The following is a 26,068-nucleotide window of genomic DNA, read 5'->3' on the forward strand; positions in this document are numbered from 1 at the left end:
CAGCTTGCCCCTCCAGATCCCCACTCTGCCATTTTCTTCCTGGCGCTGTGTCCTGGGAGCTCAGTCTGCACCGATGCCCGCAAGGGCTCTGCTTACCCCCTTTGGCACCCTATTGGGTTTAGCCAGTGAGAGGCCAGGTGGGAGATCAGAGAGTTGAAGGAGAGTGAGGTAGAGACTGGCTGCATCTAATGGGTCCTGTTCAGCAACCTTCTCCGTACAACTACTGACTCTGTCGGGCTTCTGGTACGTGTTCCCTTCCGTTGCTCTGTCAGCCTTAGGGCAGCAATGCCTGCTTTCGTTGCTGTTTCTTTCGTTAGTTTTCCTAAACCCTCCCCGTACCTTTATAAATGGTCCTCTATTAAGCTCTCCTCAACTGCAGAGACTGTGCCATCTTTATCCTGCTAGGAAGCTGACAGATACAGAGATTCGCCATTTTAGTCCACCACTCAGATTTGCAAGAGGAAGGACATTATTTTATAATCAACTGAAGTCCAAGTCTGAGATCCTATCCTGTCGTTATTGGGCATATCCTTCTCACACACTTCCTGGGGGTTGCCAAGTCCCTGGGCTCTCTTCTGTAGGGGCAAAGTTTCAGAGAGTCACTTGCAGTCAATCTTCTGTCACTGGCCCATCCTGGTGACTCCTTGATCACCCACCCATCATCCCGGACTGCCCCTTCCTTTCAGGTTCAATATTGTCAATGCTTCCATGTCAGGCCTGGGACAAAGAGTCTTGGCCACATCAGAAGCTACTGGATTCACGATGTGGCTTCCTCATCTTCTTCCCTTCTTAGGAATTGCCCCAGAATGATCAACCTATGATCCTTTCTCATTCTTCTTAGCATCTCTCTTCTCTCTCCTTACTTTGGAAGGAACTCCTCTCTCCACTTCCCCCTCGAGGACAATTGGTATAATCTCCCCCAAAGACTTCAGACTTTTACAAAAGGCAGGAAGTACAACTTCTGATTTCAGCCAGCAAATCTCAAGGCAATGCAAATTGTTTCCAGAGGAGGAAAAACAGAAGGAGCACACACATAAATTAATATTTTAATAAATTCTGACACATTTGTGAAGTACTTAACGGAGTTCCTGACATACGGTAAGCACTCAGTAAGTGATGCTGTGATTATTATTTGAGCCCAGTAGAAATGTTAGGTGCATCCTATATTTCAATCCATTCTTGTACCCAAGGACTTCATATGAATTGCACACTATTTTGACCCCTCTACATTGCCCATTAATCTCACGAAATCCACTAAAAAACTGTTTTACAAAAATGTAGTACCAGGCACGCATTTAACAAAACCTCTGGAATCTCACCCATCAGTTGAATGTTTCACATATTATTTATCTTTTTACCTTTTAGGAAAGCACATTCTGCTACTAAACATACCCACAAGATTAAATTGCCAGAGCCAAGGCAATTTAGGATATATGCGAAACTCAATTCAGGTTTCCGTTTAAATTCAATTTCTTTCCTCGCCAAGTAACCTAGATGGCAATGGCATTAAGAGACAATTAATGAATAGCAGAATAACCCACTTTCGAATTTGTTCCTGTGTCTGGGTCATTTTTCCCAGTTTTAAAAGAATGAGATAAAGTGGGCAGTGTGCAGAGTAGCCCCAGATGGGATAGCATCTTGAAAACTGGCATTCTCTGAATACTCATGCAGAATCCAGAAATATCTCATGGTCAGGATGAAAGGTCTAAATTTAATACCAAAAACAGAAAATTGGCTTGGCTTCCCCATACTCTGCACAGGAAAGTTCTTGTTTGGATGTTCTGAAATGAGAAGGGGCTGGAGGCATTATGTTCACAGCATCCTCAGATTTTTGTGGAGACCTGGGGAGTCCACCGATATCTCAAGACCTCACTTGGCCCATAATGGAAACCTGCACTGAAGAAAGATGATTTGTTGGGAGGAAATCGGGGAGAAGTTTTGCACTGATACAGATACTCCCCAGAATAAGTATAGGCTCATTTCTTCCTCTTCTGGTTTTAAGCTTTAACCACCTTCCCTGACTACTGTAGGAGGCATTTGTTCTTGTTTGCACTGCATCTGTACCGCTGGTAGCAGAATCCAGTTCTTCGTTTTTGGGAGCAGCCTTCCCTGGGCTCATCTATCAGAGTCATAGCAATTGATTCAAGAATGGTCTGACACACTTGAGACCAGTGAAGGCTGACCCTGGGAATTTGCTAGAACTATTGGAGAAAAGATTCTACTTTTGGTGAGGTTGCTAGGCTGGAAGAATGTAAACCTCTTGCTACTAGCAGCCCATTCAGAGGAAAGTGGAGATAAGAGAGAAATAGGGGGAGAAAGAATGTCAAGGTGACCTAGATCAAGACATACCTGAAGGTATACTTGGACTTCACAATTGCATGAAATAATGACCCCCTCCTTATTTTAATTTTGTACTAAACGGGGTCTTGAAAAATACACTTGACCGGGAGTGATTTTTCTTTCCTCCTCTGAATAACCAGAGCAGAGGTTCACAACCATGGATGGCCTTGCAGTATCTACAAGGTTAAATAAGGGAGTTGTAAGGGGCAGCTTCTAGTTTCTCTCACCTCCTCCACACCTGTCCCCACCCTCTTCTCCACTAGAGGCTGGTGAACTTTTAAAGCACACTTCCATGAAACAGCATCTTCTTATCAGAGAGCTTCAGGTGAGAAGCAGATTGGGTATTTTAGTGTTTTGGTAGCAAGGGACAAGTGGGTTTCAACAACAGTTTGTTGTTATAACCAAAAACTGCTAAGGAATCTGCATCTTCGGTTCTGTGTTCTACAGCCATGAGCTCCCAAGAAGCTAAAATTCACAAGAATTCAAAGGTAAAGACAAACCCAAGAATGAATGGCCACCCACCTCCCACTTACCCATGCCCCTGCTCATCTGCTTAGCCAACGGAAGTGCTTTATCCATAAGACATGGAGGTATGTACACCGATGTTCATAGCACATTGTTCAGTATAGCCAAAAAGTGGAAACAATCCAAATGTCCATCATCTGAGGAATGGATGAACAATGGAGTATTATTCTGCCACAAAATGGAATGAGGTACTGATACATGCTACAACATGGTTGAACCTTGAAAACATTATACTAAGTGAAAGAAGCCAGACACAAAGAGCCATGTACTTTATGATTCCTTTTATATGAAATGTCCAGAAGAGGTATAGTTATAGAGAAGGAAAACAGATCAGTGGTTTCCAGAAGCTGTGAGGTGGCAGGTTTTTTAAAAAACTGGGACCTAGGAGATGATGGCTAAAAGAAATGGGCTTTCTTTTTGGGGTGATGAAGGTGTTCTGTGATTAGATAGTGGTGATGGTTGCACAACTTTGCAAATATGCTAAAAGCCACCGAATTGTTTATTTTTATAATTTTTTAAAAGTTTGAGTAGTGTCGACACACATTGTTACATTGTTTTCAGGTGTACAACATAGTGCTTCAATTTCTCTCTGTGTTATGTTATGCTCACCACAAGCATAGCTACCTTCTGACACCATACATCACTATTCCAGTATCATTGACTATACTTTCTATGCTATGCCTTTTATGCCCATGACTTATCCATTACTTAACTGGAAGCCTTTTTCTCCCACCCCCTTTCAACTATTTTGTCTAACCACACCCAACTCCCCCTTCCCTCTGGCAACCACCACTTTGTTCTCTGTATTTATAGGTATGATTTGGCTTTTTGTTTGTTTGTCCATTTGTTTTCTTTCTTAGATTCCACATATGAGTGAAATCATATGGTATTTGTCTTTTTGAGTCTGACTTACTTCACTTAGCACTATATCCTTTAGGTTCATCCTTGTTGTTCCAAATGGCAAGATCTCATCCTTTTTCATGGCTGTGATATTCCTGTGTGTGTGTGATATTCCTCTGTGTGTGTGTGTGTATCTTCTTAATCCATTTGTTTATCGATGAACACTTGGGTTGCTTCTATACCTTGGCTATTGTAAATAATGCTGCAATAAACATAGGGATGCACATATCTTTTTGAATTAGCATAAATGATATACTTTAAATGGGTGAATTGTATGTATGTGAATTATACCTTAATGAAACTTTTTTTAAAAAAATAGAGTCAGGGTAGGGATGGGAATCTTTCAGAAAGACTATCTCATATAACTGGACTTCCCTTCAGCTATTAAAAATGTCAAGTACAGTTCTGTCAAGAGACTTCTTTGGGGGTTTACAAGGAAGACTCAACATAGCATCTAAGAGGGAAAAAAAAGTCTTTATGTGGGTGGCTTGACTTGGGATGTAATCAGCCTTTAGTGTTGTGGAATTATTGCTGAGAAGTTCTTCTTGGACTCTTCATGAACCCATTCAAGGTTTTATCTTAAATGAATCAGGGAGTGGTAAGTCTTCCTTTGGCCTGTATCTGGGCCCTATAAATAGTCAGAGACCTAATATGAGCAGGCTTCTTTATGTCTCTCTTTTTTTGGCTCAAGTTGGAATATGAGCTTATATATGGATCCCAAGAAGCATGCTGACTGGCCTCAAATTCTTCCTTGCGTTCCAGAACAACCACATTAAGCATAAAATCCATTCAAGTTTGAGTGCAAAGAATGGATTCCATTGCTTACTCCAATTTACACAGGATTGCATTCTCATAACTGAAAATTATAGTGTTTCTATAATAGCTTCAGCAGGCAGAGGAGGAACTAAAAACTACCCGATAAACCACTCTTATCTTTCTATAGCCTACATCTGTAGACTCTGTAGAAGGAGCAAATCTAACCATCTCGTTTTTTAAAAAGTAGGGGGGTAAAAGGTAAAATGTCCTTAGCTCTTCCAGTGTCAGGCACTGTTCTAACCACTTTACCTGTATTGACACTCTTAGTCCTCACATCAGCCTTTTGAGGAAAGTATTATTATAGCCACACTTTATAGAGGAGATCAGGAAAGCTCAGAGAGGTGAGGCTGCAAAATGGCAGACCCAGGTTTCAAATCCAGGTGGCCCAGAGAATCTGCTAATAGGGACACCAGGATCAATTAATTTTGCAGTTCCTTATATGAATCCTTTATTGTTTCTCCCAAAGTTATTTAAATTATTTAACTTTTCAAGGTTTTAAGTGTTGTCTTCTCCAACTCATCAGGAGCATCTGTGAGCTGGGGTGGGTCGTGGTTTTCCTCCAAGCGCCCCGCAGGATGCCTCTGCTTGATAGTTCAATAGTCAGAAGGCAGCCAGCAATGGATTCATCTTGCAATGTTCTGTTCCCTCTGCCTGAAAAAAATTACCCGTGTGGCTAATTTTCACTGATCCTTAAACATCACTTTATCTGATAGAACCTTTCCTGACAGTAGGGTCCTTTCAGCCCCAAATAAACTCGGGATACTTCATCTGGGCTTCCCCATTATTGGGCCATTTTATGATCGTATTGGAGTTGCCTTTCAATCGTCTCTTTATCCGCATTAGACTCTGCTCCTTGAGAACAGGAGCCCTGTAGTAATTCCTGGCTTCCTTTGCATCCCCAGCAGCCAGCACAGGGCAAGGCAAATAGGAGATGCCTCATATAGAATTTGTTTCCTTTTTTTGTTTGTTTTATTTTGCTCTAAGACTGATGCTAAATCTGTAGTTGGTTTCTTCCAAGATGTTTGAACAGGCAACTGAGTTTTCAGGGCATGAGGAATTTCATTTTTTTCTTCTCATATTTTCCTTGTCAGCTGACATCACGAAGTACAGTGGTCTCCGGTCCTCACCGTGGCTCAGGACTCGCGAGCGCACTTTGCATGTGGGCCCGGCACCTCGCTTCTCCCAGCCAGGGACCTCGGCCCCAGCGCACGCCCCCAGGGCCCCACGGAAACGCCCCGGCCCAGCCGCCGGAAGTGACGTAATGCCACGGCCTAGCAACCGTTGCCAAGGAGCTCGTCTCTAGGAACCCAGTAGATCCTGGATGCCTCCTGCGGGGGGGAAAAGTGGTTTCTTGAGGAGAATTTGAGGTAACCTCGCCAACACGCGCTCGGAAACTCCCCCGAAGCCCCTCGGAAGGAAAGAACTCCCTCCTCCTCCCTTTCCCAGTGCAGCACCTTCGCCAGTGGAGGGTCGCAGCGTTTAAGCCCCCTGTGCCGCTGTCTGTGCATGCCTGGCCTCGCGGGGATCCAGGCCGCTCCCCCGAGGGTTGAGCGGTCGGGGAGACCAGATTACCCCCCGCGAGGTGTCTGGGTGGGATGTGGGGTCCCCTGTCCCGAGCCCCGGGGACAGGGGGAGCACTATTTTGGGGAATCTAAGAGGCTGCTGGTCCAGCGCTCGTGCCGGCCTGGGACCAGGGCAGCGTCGTTTCTGTCCTGAGTTGTGCCAGATAAACGCACGTCCTGGTTTTAATTCTTCCCCCCACCCCCTTGGGCTCTTACGTGGGTAAGTGATCGAGAATTAGTGTGGCGACTTTCCGCTGGCAGAGGGAGAGTAATTGCTTTTGCTAATTTTAGAGCTCAGAGCCCACTGGGCATAGACAACCTACCTGCTCAGTACATCTTTGTCCTTAGTGGGTGACCATCTGAAAGCTGGTGGGCACCTAGGGGGAACCCAACTAGTTTCTTTTCCTCTCCTTTATCCAAGTGTTTTGTTTTCGTTTTTGAAAGGGAAAAAAAGTATATGCGTGTATATATATGTTATATATTATGTACATTTAATTTCTAAATCATTGAACTTACATATGTAAGGTTATGACGTGGATTTTTACTTAAGATATTTTTACCAATGAAAAACTTGCATCTCCAATGTGGATTTTTATTTAATTTATGTAGAAGTTTTCCTTTTGTAGATTAAAGGAAACCTCAAAATTTTAAAGCACATTGGTTATCCTTTCTGCTGTCTTTTGCCTTATTTTTTTAACAATAATAATCACTTATTCATAGTTTTACATTTAATGTTTTCCAAATATCCAGCTCCATCCACCCAATTAAAAAAATCTGTTTCAGAGCAAAATGCATACAGCCCCAATAGCATCTATTCATTTCTTAGTTAAAAACTATTAAGGAACACTGAAGTAATTTTTTCTTTATTTCTTTTTTTAGCAGTTCATTTTTTAATTCCTTTTTTAAATTGCTAGTTTAAAAAATTGCCGGCCTGCAAAATTTCTACCACTTCTTCCATACTAAACGATTTGATACCTTCATGCAGGAAACACTAGGAACCTTGGTAAAGCTGCTTCAGCAGTTAAATAATCAGATATTTAATTTTTTAAAAAGTTATGATCAGCACCAACCTACTTGGGTTTATCTTTCTTTTTCTGGCCTTGGGCCTGTGAACACATTTATCCAGTCTGTGGAGGAAGTCACCGTTTCGATGCAGTGAGTAGTCACAGATAGAATTAGGCACAGATAGGTCCTCATGGAATTTACATTTTAGTAGAAAAGAGAAAATGTACATTAGTCACTAGTGCAAAACAGAAAAGTAACTCTAGGAGAGCAGTGCAGATAAAGTGTGGTTAACTTGGAGGGCAGGTGCTGCTGCTGTTATTTTGATGGAGTCTGTGGGAGATAGCTTGAGAATGACCTCCTGGAGGAACGTGCATTTGGAGGGCAGACCCTGAAAGACGGTTAGGATTTGCACTTGTGAAGATCAGGCAAGGAACAGTCTAGGCAACAAAACAGCATTAACTGAAGGCACAGGTGGAAAAACTAGGGAGCAGTAACTTTCAGGCAGGTGAAATTTAAAAGAGTGAAAGGTAACAATTTGGAAATAAAGGTGGGAAAGCTAAATTGAGTTAGATCCGAAAAATCAAAATCCAAGAAGTTTGGACTTTATTTTGTGGGCAATGAGAATCATGCAAATGATTTGAAATAGGAGAGGCAGGGGCCAGAAAACTCGAGGCTGTTACCTCATTGAAGGCACAGGGAAACAGGCCTGAATTACTCGGCGGAGGCAGATTTAATGCCTATAGTCCATTACACCCAGTCCATAATGGGTGAAGAGTGCTTGGTGGAGGAAACCAGAACAAAACCAAAGAATGCACATCCAGACTAAAGCTTGCAGCCTCCGCTCAGCTTCATTTGGGTATGGCTGTGCACAAATGTGTGCCCAGAGTTGCCAGATCTGATTTTGAAGAGAAACTGGACGTCTGGATTTTAATGTAAAAAAAACTCCCACTTTTGAAACATGGGCTGCTAATTAAAAATAAAAATTAGAAACATATCTGTAGCTTAAGAGATTTTTACCCCTAGGTAATTGTGGAGCTGAATGGGAGAGATGTTGATATAGGTGGGATTTATTATTCATTTGTCCATATGAATTCAGTGTTAATTCAGATGATTGCTCTCTTACCAGACATATATACACACCATTTGGTATTCAATATTAGCAGTATATACTGTAACATTCATAATAAAGTCTTCATATTCTGATTTCTTTCAACAAAATAACCCTTTTCACAGCATTTTGTGTGCCATGGAGAATTACACTCTTCATTCCTACTTCCTATAAACTTAATACTGATTTTTTTCCAGAATGTTTGTTATCAGTATTGAGGAATTTTATTTCTATTTTTAGTTATAAGACCTAATTATGAGTGATCAAATCAAATTCATTGTGGACAATCTCAATAAGGAGCCTTTTAGGAAGAACTATAATTTAATCACATTTGATTCCCTGGAGCCAATGCAACTATTGCAAGTTCTCAATGATGTTCTGGCTGAGATTGACCCGAAGGTAAGAGCTTTCTCTTCTTGTGATGAAAGGGTAGCAGGAAAGTCAGTTTCTGCCTGTAAATATCTGTGAGTCTTGGGCCTTATTTTCCATGCCTGTAAAGTAATAATAAATGATCTTTAAGGTTTCTCTACTAGCTTAAAAATTAAATTATCTGCTTGTACCTTATTTAGAAATTATTTCTCTACTCCAAACACAAATTGATTTGGTCCTGGAATGAAAATGCTTTTATAAAAGATTTTATTGTATTGCAAGTTCAGTCATGTCTCTTATACACTGGTCTTTTCCACTGGATACTTTTTAAGCTTGACGTTCTTAATACAAATCCTGATCTGACTTGTATGTACCCTCACTTGGAATCTGGGGGCCTCCGTACTTAATCTGTTTTATGAAGAGATCATTGTGCCTGTTATGCTCTAGTACAGCAATTTTGTCAGTGAGTTTAAATATTGTTCTTTGTTAGGTATACAACAATAACATATTTTTTCAATTTCTTTATCTGTTAGCAAGTTGTTGATATCAGAGAGGAGATGCCAGAGCAAACAGCCAAAAGGATGTTGAGCCTTCTTGGTATCCTTAAATATAAGCCTCCAGGAAATGCCACAGACATGTAAGAATTTGATCACATGTTGCTTTCTTAAAGCTATGTTTGAATATCTAAACTTTTATGGGCTACAATCAGTCTTTCTAGGCAATACCTGGTCTTTCTGTCAATGGCTTTAGAACATTGCTGAGTTTCGAAATAATCTTGAACTTTTAATATTATTTTGTCATGTAGAAGTCTTAAGTGGGTCGGTTTTCCCCCCTAATCAAAAAAGTCAGGCAAATCCCACTATTCCATTTTATCATTTATCTGCTATCCTAGATAAAAACAATCACTTAGATTTGCCCAGTCAATGAAGTATTAAGGGAGACTGTACCAATTAATGGTTCCAACAGAACCTCCCTATAATCCAGTGATATATTGTGCACCTAATTTTATGTCTATTGTTGCTATACAGAATGACTTTAGAATAGCCTTGGTTTTATCTTTTTTTTTTTTTTTTTGGTTGGAATAGTCATGGAAAGTCATAAAGAAACTGCAAATTAAGGCTTGAGCTTTTGACTCTTTTCAAGGTTTATTTGTTATAAGCCAGAGAGGGGGGTCAGTGATCATCTGCACGTGTTTATTTTCTTTTTATAGGAGTACCTTTCGTCAGGGTCTGGTGATTGGAAGTAAACCTGTAATTTACCCAGTGCTTCACTGGCTTCTTCAGAGGACTAATGAACTGAAGAAAAGAGCATATTTAGCTCGTTTTTTAATAAAACTTGAGGTACCAAGTGAGTTTCTTCAGGATGAAACTGTGGCTGATACCAATAAACAGGTATAAAATACACAAATGGTGTTTTTAAACTATCTGTAATGGATATCAAGGTGCACATGTTCAAATACCTGTTAATCTCTCTTTAGCTGATTTGCTTCTCTGTATTTCCAGGTGGCATCTAAAGGTAAAAATTATTAATAATGTTCAACCGTAGTCACATGAAAATACGACTTTTGTACACAAATACCATTTCAGTGATAGGGGTATATACATAGAAAAAAATCCTGAGATTAGGATTTTAGAATAATTTATTATTTAAGAATTGTGGGTAGATAGGATTTGGGTTTGGGACTGCAGAGCACTTTCCTGATCAGTTAGATGATTGTACAATTTGTCATCCAAATCAGAGAGAAAGGGACTATCATAATAATTACATGAAGGAAAAGGTATAAATTGACACAATCCTGGACAAATCAGGACCTGTGAGCGCCTGAGAGGATTTTGTACAGGCAAAGAAGCTAGGCTTGAGATCTCAAAGGACTTCCCAATCAGGCAGAAGGTAGAGAAAGGGCCAGGAGTTTGAAATTTCTTTTTTTTTTTTTTAAAGATTTTATTTATTTATTCGACAGAGAGATAGAGACAGCCAGCGAGAGAGAGAACACAAGCAGGGGGAGTGGGAGAGGAAGAAGCAGGCTCATAGCAGAAGAGCCTGATGTGGGGCTCGATCCCATAACGCTGGGATCACGCCCTGAGCTGAAGGCAGACGCTTAACCGCTGTGCCACCCAGGCGCCCCAGGAGTTTGAAATTTCCGTGTAGTTTCCTCCTAGAGTTTTAGGATGGTATTGGGTTCTGGCCTTATAGTCTTAAAGCTCTTGACTACTTTTGGGGCACCTTGGTGGCTCAGTCGGTTAAGCGTCCGACTCTTGGTTTGGCTCAGGTCATGATCTCAGTGTCCTGAGGTCAGGCTTGCACTCAGCCCAGAGTCTGCTTGGGATTCTCTCCCTTTCCCTCCCCCTCCTCCTCTGCTCCTCCCCCCACAAGTGTGTATGCTCTCTCCCTTTCCCCCAAATAAATAAATAAATAAAAACTTGTCCATTCCCCCCCAAAAAAGAAGCTTAAAAAAAAAAAAGTTCTTGACTACTGAGGATTCTGGCTGGTCTGGATCTTGGTCCTGGGATTTCAAAGCACATTGCTGATCAAAGACTATGGAAAGAGGGGGGCACCTGGGTGGCTCAGTCGTTAAGCATCTGCCTTCAGCTCAGGCCGTGATTCCACATTCTGGCATTGTGGGATCGAGCCCCACATCAGGCTGCTCTGCTGGGAGCCTGCTTCTTCCTCTCCCACTCCCCCTGCTTGTGTTCCCTCTCTCTCTGGCTGTCTCTCTCTGTCAAATAAATAAAATCTTAAAAAAAAAAAAAGACAATGGAAAGAGGGGATTCAGGTTTAAGATTTCAAAGGACTTTGATTTTAAAAAAGTGCCTCTGTTTAGCCCTGTGTACTTTTATTCTATGCTATATACATAGACTGATTTGTGCAGTTTGTTGTGAATAGTTTGTCACTCTTTCCCAATAGATTATGAGTTCTGTGAAGACAGGTATTGTGTCTTATCCATCTTTGTTTTCCTCCAGGGTTTTGTAGAGTTGTTGCTATACAGTATGTGCTCAAAATTGGGATTGAATCAGAACAATCAAAACTACATGTTTTTCATCCATATATTTTGTTATTTTGGATAGCCATGGCAGTCACTCAAAATAGAGTCAATATTGATCTCTTAAGACATGTTGGGTGTTGAAAGATCTATGTAAATAATCATATCAAATGTTATAGTAGATGTCATGGGAGAAGTACAGTAGGATGAGACTACCCCTGCTCCTACATTTGAAGGCTTTACATAATGTAGGAAATAGAGAAGTGTAAATATGAAATACTTTCTCCTTCTTACACTCCCCCATCAATAAACTTGATAAAAACTAATTCCTCTAGAGGAAGTTTATTAATAGCTTTTACTAAATATGCCCAGATAATTAATGGAAGAATTAATGATAAAGACATGTTTATTCTTGAAACATATCTGAGGTGTATATCTAATATGACTTATACATTTAGCCTGTCATTTAGCACAGAACCTAATTTAAAAAAATGTATGTTGTCTTTCTGAATGAGGAGTTTTAGAATAAATGATTTACAGATTTGTAGGATATGATTAGTCAAGAAATATATTAATTTCCTGTCATTGCTCACAAAAAAATACTATTTTTTAAAGAATTTTGGCAAGAGTTGTGATTTTTTTCATTCATTCAACAACTTTTTATTGAATATCTCTATCAGTTATGCATCATGCTAGGCCCCACGGATACTAAATTGTACAGGATAATAGGATTCTTTTTTTTTTTTTAAAGATTTTATTAATTTATTTGACAGAGATAGAGACAGCCAGCGAGAGAGGGAACACAAGCAAGGGGAGTGGGAGAGGAAGAAGCAGGCTCAATAGCGGAGGAGCCTGATGTGGGGCTCGATCCCATAACGCCGGGATCACGCCCTGAGCCAAAGGCAGAGGCCCAACCGCTGTGCCACCCAGGCGCCCCAGGATAATAGGATTCTTGTCCTCTTGACTTCTGCTGTCTAATGGAGGAAGACAGACAAGTAACTAGGCAATTATAATTTTACATGATTTTTATTCTGATATCATTACAGTCTGATCTAGAATAGGTATAGGGCTAGAGAAGTCTTCTCTGAGGATGATGATATCTATGCTAAGACCTGACAGATGAACTGAATTTATCCAGGTAAGGAGTGAGGAAGTCAAAGAGTATTCTCAGAGAGAATAGGCTTTGTAAACTGGAGGTGAGAGCATAGAGTATTCCAAGGATTGAAAGATCACTATAGTGGGGTATAGAATGTGAGTTAGGGAAGTAACCAGAGTGGAGGCTTCAGAAGTACTTAGTGATCAGATTATACACACCTACTTTTTTTGTGTCTTATATAAATGTTTAAGGATGTATTTTTAATGCTATTATATAATGATTTAAGTAATCACTCTAAGTTAATTGGTAACCTGATGAAGAAAAGTCTACTGGATTTAGTCATTAGTTTATAATTTTTTAATTTGTCTTTTAGTATGAAGAGCTAATGGAAGCCTTTAAAACTTTGCATAAAGAATGTGAGCAACTCAAGACATCTGGATTTTCTACAGCAGAAATAAGAAGGGTAAAGAAAAGAAAATATAAGAACAATATTTTTTTTAGATTTGAATATTAGTTTTCCCATTTTTGTTTTTAGTTAATTCAGTATGAGTCTTAAACTAGTGGTAGCAAGTGGCAGCTTTTCTTTTGTCGAACCTTTGCTAGTTCTTTACTGAAGAAATTAATGATACTAAGGTAAATTAATAATGTGTTCTTATGTACTATGTAGACTACTACCATGTATTAAATAGATTACATTTTGGGTCTTCCTCTCTCCCTCTCTCTCTTTCTCTCTCTCTCTCTCTCTTTCTCTCTCTCTATATATATAGTAAAGAATATATATTATATAAATTATAAAGTATATATCATATATACTAAAAATATATATCTAATATATAATAGAAAATAGAGATGAGAACAAAGAAGAAAAAAAACATCCAATTGCCACCCTTTCAGGCTTTATGTGTATATTTGTGTTGGTGTGTATTTGGGATCATACTATATACATAGTTACTTGTATCTTGCTTTTTTAATAATTGCATTGTGAATATATTCACATTGTTATCTTTCTAAATATGATTTTTTTTTTTGAGAGGACTGGGGGCAGGGGCAGAGGGAGAGGGGGAGAGAGAATCTTAAGTAGGCTCAATGCCTAGCTCGGAGCCCAGCGTGGGGCTTGAGCTCACGACCCTGAGATCATGACCTGAGCCAGAATCAAGAGTTGAATGCTTTACCAACTGAGCCACCTAGGCACCCCCTAAAAATGATTTTTTTAATTTGGGGAAGGTGAGGCAGAGGAAGGAGAAGGGAGAGAATCTCAAACAGACTCCCCGCTGAGCACAGAACCTAATGTGGGGTTCAGTCTCATGACCCTGAGATTATGACCTGAGCTGAAATCAAAAGTCAGCTGCTGAAGCAGCTGAGCCATCCAGGCACCCCTATGTATGATTTTTAATGAGTAAATAATTTTCTATATTATGGATAGTTTAACCATTTTTGGTTTTTTATTTTATTTTTTGCTATTATAGGTAATGCTATGATTATGATTATCATATACATAAATTTATTTTGAGGTATCTATAATTGTTTCCTTAGGATAAATTTATAGAAATATTAAAGCATAGGAGAAGTTTTAGGACTTTTGACACATGTTACTTAATGATCTCCAAAAAAATTTAACATTTTCACCAGGCATATAACCTCTTTCCCTAAACACATGCTAATTCCACTTTCATGAATTTTGTATTTTTAGAATTCCTGAGTTATTCCATGCCATCTTTATCTTCTTAATCAGGAAACAATAGAAGTTGCTTCCTCAGGGAGGCCTTCCCTGATTCTCTAGATAGATTAGTTCCCCCAATTCTTCTTTTATAATACTCATCACACTTATAATTACTTTAATGTCTGTCTTCCCAACTATCTTTATACCCTGTGAGGGCAAGGGCCATGTCTGTCTGTCTTGTTCATCACTGTATCCCTAGTGTCTATCACAGCACCCCGCGCATGGTAGATTCTCAATGAGAGTTTGTTGAGTGTATTAGGAATGAAAGATGAGCTCACATTTAGTGGGGGAGAAAGACCCATAAATAGGATACTTACAGTATGAGAGATGAGTGATGGACATTCATCCACTGTTCCTCCGTTATGTCATGTGAGTAAACTGAGAGTCTGTCATTTTATTTTCATTATTGCCAAAGTATTCTTGAACATATTTTTTTTAGAAAATATGATAAGCAAGAAATAGAAAATAATTCACTCATAATCTCACACTGTAGAGATAAGTACTTTTGACATTTTAGTGAATATATTTAAATCTTTTTCTTTGTATTGTACTATATATATAAGTATTGTAATCTGCTTCTTTCAGGTAATGTCATATCATGAGTTTTTCTGTCATTAAATATTCCACATAATTTTTAATGGCTTTCATTGTATTGTGCCATAGTTTATTTAATAATTCTCAGACATTAGGTAATTTACACATTTTAGATATGACTAGTATCTGTGAGACTCCTCAGAAGGCTTTGCGCTTCTGTGTATATTTTTTTTTTTCTTTTTCTTTTTCTTTTTTTTTTTTTTTAAAGATTTTATTTATTTGACAGAGAGAGACAGCCAGTGAGAGAGGGAACACAAGCAGGGGGAGTGGGAGAGGAAGAAGCAGGCTCATAGCAGAGGAGCCTGATGTGGGGCTCGATCCCATAACGCCGGGATCACGCCCTGAGCCGAAGGCAGACGCTTAACCGCTGTGCCACCCAGGCGCCCCCCGTGTATATTTTATTAGGACAAATTCCCAGAGGTGGAATTACCAGGCTAGATGGTAAATATGTTTAAGACTTTTGACATTGTTCTTCAATACCATGCCACCAGTAGTGAGTAAGAGTGCTGACTTCCTCAGATCCTATCAATACTGACTACTATGTATATTTTTCTCTTTAGCATTACTGTGATAGTTAGGCTATTAGTTTTTTAAGTTTAGGAAAGATTTTTTGTTTGTTTTCACTAGAAAATATTATGGAGCTGGTTAAAAGGAAAGGGGTTTATTTCTGAAGTCTTTATTTTTAGGAAGGGAGTTGGTTAATTGACAAAACCAGACACTAATTTATGTCTTGAAAATACCATAGCCTAAAATAATTTTGATGGAAATTGCCAGAATATATAGTTTGATATTTAACAGAGCAGATGGGATGTCAGCAGCTGTTGTTCATGGTTTTAGACCTGTACACTTTCCATTATAGAAGACTTTTGAAAAATCGTGTGCCCATATTTGGAATCAGAACACAAATGTGCTAGTTGGCAGCTTTACCTTGCTACTTTATAACCTGTTTTGGTTGCTTTTCTAAGTGAACACGAAGCTGCCAATAAATTATCCTGCATAAAGAACCCTAAGGGGAAATAAAAATACCCTTTATCCAAAAGAGGATCTTTGTTCCTTAATACTCTGGTTATATGTAGGAAAATGGTTGATGCATAGTCATATGAAAACTTTATTTGAATCTACAAAGAATGCGTTTTCTTATAATATATCCTTGACTACTTTTTAGGATATCAGTGCAATGGAGGAAGAAAAGGATCAGCTCATTAAGAGAGTTGAACGTTTGAAGAAAAGGGTAAGGCAAGAATTAGCCCTGTAAGACTTTGGCCCCAAGTCCCAAGGACTTGCAGAGATTTAGGAATGGAAATAAGGATTAAGCAAGGCATGGGTGTACATCTGAGGATGGACTCAAATAACATGGACAGAAAGGGAATCTCCCTAGGCAGTAGCCCAGAACTTTTAAGGACTTGGAGTCTGGAACTTTACTGTCATCTCTAGGGAGTACTGTTTGCCAAAAAGAAATGATAAGTGGATGTCTGAGTCACATGACGAGCTAATTTCTTTCTTAAACTTGACAGTAACATGTACTACTTATTCCCTTACTGTAGGTGGAGACAGTTCAGAATCATCAACGAATGCTTAAAATAGCAAGGCAACTTCGAGTTGAAAAAGAGAGAGAAGAATTTCTTGCACAACAGAAACAGGAACAAAAGAATCAGGTATCCTCATAAAAGTTTATATTCTCATGATGAAAGAAATAGTTCCTTTTGATCATTCAAATGTTAAAGAAAAAAGAATCCTACAATTGTAGAAGTTCATGTTTCGTTTTGTTAACATAATGGAATACTCTTAAGAGGATTTTGTGGCACCAACAGCAATAATACTACTTTTTTGGATTCTGTACCCAGTATGTATTTATGTACTGCCTTTTGGCCTATGCTTAACTCATGTTGACCCAACATTACAGAGCATTCATTATAATGTTAAGCATTAAGATTAACTGCTGATAAAACTTGCAGACTCTCTGGGGCACCTGGGGTGGCTAAGTCAGTTAAGCGTCTGCCTTCAGCTCAGGTCATAATCTCAGGGGCCTGGGATCGAGCCCCATATCAGGCTCCCTGCTTGGTGGAGAGCCTGCTTCTCTCTCTCCCTCTGCTGCTCCCCCTGCTTGTGTTTGCTCTCTCTCTCTCTCTCTGTCAAATGAATAAATAAAATCTTAAAACAAAAAACAAAAAACCTTGTAGAATCTCTAAAGAGTGTCCTGAGATTCTGGGGCTATGAGAATATCCATTTTTATTCTACTGATCACAGTATCCACTACAATTTATTCCCACGGCAAGTAAGCAAATCAAAAAGGCTCAAAATCACCCATACTCCGCATTTTAGACTTTGCCTTAAAGAAAAAATAATTTGACTAGAAAGGATTACTTTTATTTTATTATAAATCTATCTTAAAACTGAGTAGACTTATACATTAAAAATATACTTCAAATCAGCTCCATTTCCTACTCAATGAAATGTTTGACTCTTGGAACTTGATTTGGCATCGTGGTAGTTCTGCTGCACCAGTAAGCTGCATTGCTTGGGCCCTGAATGGTTAGTTAGCATCAGTGTCTGATTCTAAGACATAATTTGTGAGAATACTAATGTTTCTTGGAATTGAGAAAACCATGTTAGGGGCGCCTGGCTAGCTCAGTTGGTGGAGTGTACAGCTTTTGATCTCGGGGTTGTGGGTTCAAGCTGCACATTGAGTATACAGATTACTTAAAAATAAAAAAAGCAAAAGGAAAAAAAAAGAAAAGAAAATCATGTTATAACAAGAAAAGCCTGGTGTGTATATTTCTTTACCAAGTATTTTTCCTTGATTGCTAAGTACAACCAATAACTAAAGATAAACTTTCTGAAAGTTTTTTTTAAAAAAAGCTTTGCATGAAAAGGTATTGAGAAAACCAATTACATTTTGGGCTCAACATAGTAATTTTCTTAGTTCTTATTATTTGTTCTTTTTACATCACAAGAATTATCTGGAACTTGTATTTTTCTTTGCTTGTCTATGTGAGTGGTAGGTTTCAATAGACTAAGCAAATAATGGATCTATTTGTATTTTAAAGCTATTTCATGCAGTGCAGAGACTGCAAAGAGTACAAAATCAGCTGAAGAGTATGCGCCATGCAGCAGCAGATGCAAAGCCTGAAAGTAAGTGGAAACTATTATATGATACAGATGATCAGAGAATTAGTTTAAGTCAGTTTTCCTTAAAGCAATCAACTCATGGAAATAGATTATTGTCTAGTGATAGCTAAGCATTTTAGAGTGTCATTTCCTAGTTAACAAATGAGAGCCCTGTTGAAGACATCCTTAAGTTTTTACCTGGGGTTTTATAATTCCCATTCACTGTTTGGTCAGAGAGTGAAGGGAGTGAAAACCACCATGGAGGGAGGCTCTCTGGTGTGTGAGCTTATAAAATACTTAGGATGTATGTTATGAAAAAGATGGATGGAGAAGATGTGAATAATTGTTATAGAGCCTGGGCTATAAAGAAATGAAGTAAAATGTTGGACCCTTAAAGCTGAGTGTTTTTTCATATATTGGGTTGTGCTAATGACATGTGTATCCCTGGCTCTGTTGTCACATTAGCCTTACTTAGAAGATAAATTGTTGTGATATTTCCAGATTACACCACCAAACCCATGCTAGGCATTTTTAAAGTTTCTTTTTCTCATCATAAGGGAGACCATGGAAACTGGAAGAGCAGTGAAAAGCTGTCATTGGTACTGGAGAAATATTGGTGTAAAAATCTAGCTGTTCAAGGGTTAATTCATCTTCTGTAGTATTATATGAAATGTTATACTCTAAGCCATAAGTCATAGAATAAAAAAGATGGTCAATGACAAGTGTTGGTGACATTGTGGAGAAAATGGAACTCTCATGTGTTGCTGATGGGCATATAAAATGGTATGACTGCTTTGAAGAACATATCGGTGTTCCTCTGAATGTTAAACACAGAGTTACTATGACCCAACAGTTTCATTCCTAGGTATCTACCCAAGGGAATTGAAAACCTATGTCCACACAAAAATTTGTACGCAAATGTTCACAGCAGCCTTATTCATAGTAGCCAAAAAGTGAAAACAACCCAAATGTCCCTAAACTGATGAGTGAATAAATAAAATGTGGTATATCCATGCAATGGAATGCAAAGGAATGAATTATTGATAGATACTATAACGTGTATGAACCTCAAAAACATGTTAAGTGAAAGAAACTAGTCACAAAAGACCACATATTATATGATTCCATCTGTATGAAATGTCCAGAATAAGCAAATCTAGAGAGATAAAATCAAACTACTGATTGCCTAGGGCTAGGGATTGTAGGAGAGGACAGCTGTCTGTGTGTGGTGTGGGGAGGAAGGGACTGCTAATTAGAGCTTCTTTCGGAGCCGATGAAAATGTTCTAAAATTGATTGTGGTGAATTTACTAAAACCATTGAATTATATACAGTTTAAATGGATGAATTTTATGGCATGTAAATTATATCTCAGTAAAGCTCTTAAAAGAGTATTTCCTTAATTCTGGACACATATTCTTTCCCATTTTAATTGTTTTTGCCATTGGGATATATCTTACATTTTATATGTACATTTACCATGATATTTGTTACTTAATTGAGGGCATCTCAGAATCAAGGAAATATGGTATATTTAATTAATATTTGAAAAACCAGTATAGTGTTGCCTACAAAATATATGGTAAATATATATTAATTAGACTATCTTACTCCTCTTAGTCTTGTAAATTCAGATTCAAGCAATACCTGGAAGTTGCCAGGCATTTAGTTGTTTGGGTCATTTCATTCTTCATTCACTAAGTTTTCACTTTTTAGGAGAATATTAATTTTCAGGAGAAAGAAAATAATTTTTTATGATTTTTTTTAGTATAATTTATATCTTTTTAGCATATGTTCTTTGGACTTGATGTAGGTTCCTTCACAATTTACTGCAAAAAGGTAGGATAAATTTTCAAAAGAAACCCATTAAATATAGTCATTTAAAAATTAATATCAATAAGTAATTTGTATAGGCCTACTCTTACTAAGAAAGTATTAGAATTTACCATAAATAGTGAGGTTTTTTGAAATGAAGGTAATGTGTATAAGAATTGAAAGGTTTGGTATGCAAAAAAAATTAGTTGATCAGGCAGTTTAATACAATTTAAAATGTTCACCTGAAAATGTGCTTCTCTATTGTCTGTTGTCCTCAATCTCATTAGGTTAAATATTTCTTGCTGTTATGTTTTAATTCAGACCACTAAACAGAATATCTAAAGATATTTATAGCACTAACAATATTTCATTTTTTATTTGAACTGATAGTCTTCATTTTGTTTTGGCTTTCTAGCCCAAAGAGAAATTGTTTGGGCCAGGAAATACATAATTATTCACTTAGTAATGAAATTGTGTTTTATGCATCTCTTGAGATGTTGGTATAAAATATTAATTTAAGTAATATGTTAGTGGATCCTGCTAAATGATAAAATCAATTGCACTGTTAAGTAGTAATAGAAATAATTGGCTCAAACCTACAGTGCATTAATTCAGTATTTGTTGAACATCTACTACATGTCAGGTACTGTGCTGGGTGCTAGGAATAGAAAGAGAAGATACTTAGGGTCTCACAGTCGAATACAAGAACAACAGGCAGTGACCAGCAATCATGCAGCTTTACAAATTTGCTAATGAAGCTCAGCACAAGGGTTCTTGAGAACAAAGAGGCAAGGCACCAAGAATCACAGAATCACAGAATCAAATGGCTTCCTGGTTGAGGTGGCACCTGAGTTAAGTTCAAGTTGGAAAGGTGAAGGAGTAGAAGACATTCCGTGCCAGGGCACAGTGACCTGAAAGAACATAAATACAATAGATAAAGGAGAGATACAAGGGTAGGCTTCTTCTGACTGCTTGTCTTTGAAAAGGAGGCCAGAGAGGGAGGGGGTGTGCAAGTGAATGAGGAAGACAGTACCGCGCTTAGACTGTGAGAGGTTAGTAGAGTCGGGTGATTGTGTGCTGCAGAAGAGAGTCAGCCAGACAAATGGAGATTGAAGATCCAGGAGGAAAAGGTGAGAAGTGATAGCAGCCTTTGCTGAGTGCAGTGCACTGAATGTTCTGCAGCAATTACCACAGTATGTTAATTGTTGGCATTATCTGAATCTGACTCAACTCAGCTCCAGACTAGTCACAGAGTCATAATTGGTCTTTCTATTTCTAGGCCCTAGCATGCTAAATTACACACAACAGGCCTTCAGTAAATATTCTCTTAAGTAGTTAGGAGGTAGGAGTAGAGACCAAATCCCTGGACAGGAAGAAAATGATCATTTCCACAGATAGGAGGGGAGTTAAGTAAGAAAAAAAAGGCTGAAAACATAAAAATAAGATATTATGTATGCAATTTATGTTCTTTGGGGGTGGACAGGGGGTGGGGAGGAGCAAGTTAAGGAGTTCTTGCTTTGTTGACATCTTTCTGGAACACAGTCTCAAGGGTTGTATTCAGCAGTCTGGGAAAAGAGTAGATGAAATATATTTAATTGATCCAGGTATTTCCTTTAAAAAGGTCTATCTAAACTCTTTAAGTAACAAAAAATGACTTATGGAAAGTTTCCATTTACATAAATAACATAAAAAGCATTTTTAGTGTAAGAATGTGCTTTGTATTTTTTCAGAGTAACAGCCGTATTATAAAACACTCACAGAAGTTAATTCATCTTTATGTGCTACACTTTCATGAGATTTATTGTATAAAAGAAACTACTCATTAAACTATAGTAAGGCCAGTAAGACGTTTCCAGAGGGTTTTTAATCAAAATGTTTGCTGAGATCTTAGTGACCTTATATTTAATTTCACAAGGATGTTGAAAGATAATTTTTTAAAAGCTGCATAGAACATATGACTACTTTTCAAGGTCTTAAGTCAAAACTTTTAAGAGAAGAATTTAAAATGTAACAGAAACCCTATTTTTATGTTTTTTTAACAGTTGTATTGAGGTAAAATGGACATACAATAAACAGCACATATTTGAGGTATACACTTGATAAGCTTTGACATAATGCACAGACTGGTGAATCCATCAACCTTAATCAAGATAACAGATATATCCATCACCCCCAAATGTTTTCTTGTGTCCTTTGTAATAGCTCATTTTTGTCCCTTTCTGTCCCTCTGTCTATTCCCAGGCAACCACTAATCTGCTTTCTGTCACTATAGATGAATTTGTATTTTCTAAAATTTGAATCTCTCTTTTTTTTTTTTTTTAAGATTTATTTATTTATTAGAGAGCTTGCGAGAGCATGAGGGGTGGGGGAGGGAGAAGGAGAAGGAGATAAGCAGACTCCCCGCTGAGTGTGCAGCCTGACCACAGGCTTGATCTCACCACCCTGAGATCATGACCTGAGCCGAAATCAAGAGTCGAATGTTCAACCAACTAAGCCACCCAGGTGCCCCAAATCTTTCTTTTTAGTGAAAATAATATTTAAGACTTCTTAATCTTTAAAAACATTTTAGATTTGATTCTTTACATCTCTGATTACATGTAGTTTAAGAACGTGAAGATGGAAAAACTAGTCACCTAATAGCCAAGAAGCCAGAATGTAGCTTTAATCGGAAACCACATAGGAATGACTGCCTAATTATAGTCTGATTCATTAAACACTTTCTCTTCCCTCCCTTTCCCCAGTCCCTAAAAAGGGGGGTAAATTGTAGGGATGAATGGAAAACTTGTGATTTTGCCATTAATAAATTTTTACATGTTAATATATGGTGAGCACAACAGAACTAAAAATAATGTTAGGGCTTCAGGCCAAACTTATTATGCAATCTACCTACGTAGATTACTTAAACCGGAAATCCAGTGTTTTTAAAAAGTCAAGCCAGAATTTGTAAATGTGTAATGGAAAGATCTGAAGTAAACTTTTTGAAGCTCTCTAGGCTGGGAATTTATAACAAAACCATTATTCATTGAAAATCTCTGTGTGTGTATATTTGTGTACTCTGCCAAAATAAGGAAACTTACTGAATATTTGAAGTATGATTTAAATTACTACTTACCGTAAGCTAATACTTTACAATATCAAAACTACCAAACATGGAAAGCCAAAAATGTTTATGAATGTAGATAATTTCTTTTTTTTTGCATTTTAACTTGTACTTTTAGTAATGTTTTCATTGGTTTGAAGCTGACAAACTGTAATATATTACCATTTATGAAGTATTAGAATAGAATTGTAAGTTGCACCAGAAGTATTGTGAAAGAAGAGGAGTAAATGACCACTTATAGAAGAAAGAATCTGGGTGAGATTTCATTTGTGTTGCCATTTGTGTTGTGGACTGCTTATATACTTAGAAGGCAAAATATGACCTGAAAGATATCTGGCTCTGCAGATGTTATTTTTGTATGTTGTGAAGTATAAAAAGATTTAGGTAGTAATTTGGAAAGATCATAGTATTATTTTTTCTATAATTATATTAATGTTCTGTGTAAATTATCCTTCATTATCATTCTAATTAACATCAAAAGATTTCAGTGGTTGGGGCTCCTGCTGGGTAGTCAGAAGATTGTACGACTCTTGATCTTGGGGTTGTGAGTTTGAGCCCCACATTGGGTGTAGAGATTACTTTTTAAAAATTGGGGAAAAAAAAGAGGGAGTTAAGATGGCGGAGGAGTAGGGGACCCCTTTTTCAGCCGGTCCCCTGAGTCGAGTTGAATAGGTACCAGACAAGCCTGAACATACACGGAATCAGCATGAGACGCAGGAATATACATCTGGATCTCTACAAATGAACATCTCCAGCGCTGAGTATTGAGGTACAAAGCGGGGAGCCGTGAAACCGCACACAGATATCGGAAGATAAACAGAAGGGGGAGGGAGCCGCTGCATTCGGGGGCCGGGAAGCGGTAGCCACCTGCACGGGGGAGCGGGTGGACTTGTGGACCGGCACCCGCAAGAGAGCAGATTGAGCCGGGGAACGCGCGCCACCAGACTGAAACGGAGGTCCGGTGTGCTCACTGGAACCAGACTGAGACCGGGAGCTCCAGGAGCGCGCGGGGGCGACTGGCGCCTGGCGGTGTTATAAACACAAAGGACAGAGATGTGCCAGCCCTGGAAGTGAGGGCTGGGACGCCGGGTGTGGGGTGCACATCCCGGGACGCTGCAGGGTTGAGCAGCACCAACAGAAACAGAGTTAAAGTGGCCAGAACATCAGTGGAGAACAGTCCGCGATCCCTCTGTTCTGAGACAGAGGCTGAGATTCGGCCTCTTCTCTGAAGAGGCACAGCAAACCGCCAGGGAAAGCCGCCAGAGAACAAAAGCCTGGAAATACTGGCTCACAGTGTGCCCATCCCCATCCCCCCTCACAGGGGACATGGGGACTCTACCCAAACAGGGTTGCCTGAGTATTGGCGCGGCAGGCCCCTCCCCCAGAAGGCAGGCTGAAAAATCAAGAAGCCCACATCCCTAAGATCCCTATAAAACAAGGGTGCATGGCCTGGGTCCCAGTCAATAATTTGGGCTCTGGACAACCCCGCAACCTCTCCTCATCAGAATGACAAGAAGGAGAAATCCCCCCCCCAGCAAAGAAAAGACAATGAGTCTGTGGCCTCTGCCAAAGAACTAATGGATATGGATATAACCAAATTATCAGAAATGGAATTCAGAGTAACAACGGTCAAGATGATGTGTAGACTTGAAAAAGGTATTAACGAAAATGTTAATGAGAATGTAGAATCTCCAAGGCCAGAAATGAGAGCAAACCTGNGGAAATGAGAACAAATCTGGCAGAAATTAAAAATTCTATGAGCCAAACGCAGTCAAAACTAGAGGCTCTGACAGCCAGGGTGAATGNTATGGGTTAGTAGAAGAGAAAACTAAAATAGAATCTGGACTTAAAAAAAATCCACGCTCATGAATGTAGGTTACGGGAGATTACTGACTCAATGAAACTTGCCACCGTCAGAATCAGCATCCCTGAGGGGGTGGAGAAAAACAGAGGTCTAGAAGAGATATTTGAACAAATTGTAGCTGAAAACTTCCCTAATCTAGCAAGGGAAACAAGCATTCGTGTCCAAGAGGCAGAGAGGACCCCATCCAAGCTCAACCAGGACAAACCTACGCCACGGCATGTCATAGTGCAATTCGCAAATATTAGATCCAAGGATACAGTATTGAAAGCGGCCAGGGCAAAGAAATTTCTCACGTACCAAGGCAAAGGTATCAGGNACAAAGGTATCAGAATTATGTCAGACCTGTCTACACAGACCTAGAATGAGAAAAAGGGTTGGGGGGGGCATTTTTAAAGCTTTTTCAGAGAAAAACATGCAGCCAAGGATCCTTTATCCAGAAAGGCTGTCATTCAGAATTGATGGAGAAATAAAGACGTTCCAAAATCGCCAATCATTAACCAATTTCGTAACCACGAAACCAGCCCTACAGGAGATATTAAGGGGGGCTCTATAAAGGTAAAAAGGCCCCAAGAGTGATACAGAGNGCCTTCCAGAATCGCCAGTCATTGACCAATTTCGCAACCATGAAAAACAGCCCTACAGAAGATATTAAGGGGGGTTCTATGAAGGTAAAAAGGCCCCAAGAGTGATATTGAACAGAAAGTCACAATCTATAGAAACAAAGGCTTTACTGGCAACATGGCATCATTAAAATCATATCTCTCTCTCTATCAATCTAAATGGCTTAAACTCTCCCATAAAACGCCACAGGGTTGCAGATTGGATAAAAAGACATGACCCATCCATTTGCTGTCTACAAGAGACTCATTTTGAACCCAAAGATGCATTCAGACTTAGAGTAAGGGGATGGAGTACCATCTTCCACGCAAATGGACCTCAAAAGAAAGCTGGAGTAGCAATTCTCATATCAGATAGACTGGATTTTAAACTAGAGGCCATAGAGAGAGATACAGAAGGGCACTATATTATTCTTAAAGGAAGTATTCAACAAGTGGATNACTCATTTTGAACCTAAAGATACAGTCAGACTGAAAGTAAAGGGATGGAATACCATCTTTCACACCAATGGACCTCAAAAGAAAGCTGGGGTAGCAATTCTCATATCAGA

General features: G+C 38.9%; 1 protein-coding gene across 8 annotated transcripts in view; it reads left to right on the forward strand.

Moving 5' to 3' along the window:
• The first annotated feature begins 5,661 nt into the window (after positions 1 to 5,661).
• Positions 5,662 to 26,068, forward strand: part of IFT81 (intraflagellar transport 81) — a 112,533-nt gene continuing 92,126 nt past the window's right edge. For 7 of the 8 annotated variants that reach the window (XR_004629046.1, XR_004629045.1, XM_034672419.1 and 4 more), the window contains exons 1-8: positions 5,673 to 5,948; positions 8,497 to 8,655; positions 9,159 to 9,262; positions 9,836 to 10,016; positions 13,075 to 13,164; positions 16,181 to 16,246; positions 16,560 to 16,670; positions 18,063 to 18,147. Coding sequence is in view for 6 of the 8 variants with exons in the window: in XM_034672419.1 (XP_034528310.1) it covers positions 8,512 to 8,655; positions 9,159 to 9,262; positions 9,836 to 10,016; positions 13,075 to 13,164; positions 16,181 to 16,246; positions 16,560 to 16,670; positions 18,063 to 18,147 (781 nt within the window). In the remaining 2 variants the exon portion in view is untranslated. Of the gene's footprint in view, positions 5,949 to 8,496; positions 8,656 to 9,158; positions 9,263 to 9,835; positions 10,017 to 13,074; positions 13,165 to 16,180; positions 16,247 to 16,559; positions 16,671 to 18,062; positions 18,148 to 26,068 lie in introns of all 8 variants that reach the window. The other variant, XM_034672415.1, reaches the window with a different exon arrangement.

Source organism: Ailuropoda melanoleuca, chromosome 12 (genome assembly GCF_002007445.2).
Source record: "Ailuropoda melanoleuca isolate Jingjing chromosome 12, ASM200744v2, whole genome shotgun sequence".
In the NCBI taxonomy this organism is placed as follows: domain Eukaryota; kingdom Metazoa; phylum Chordata; class Mammalia; order Carnivora; family Ursidae; genus Ailuropoda; species Ailuropoda melanoleuca.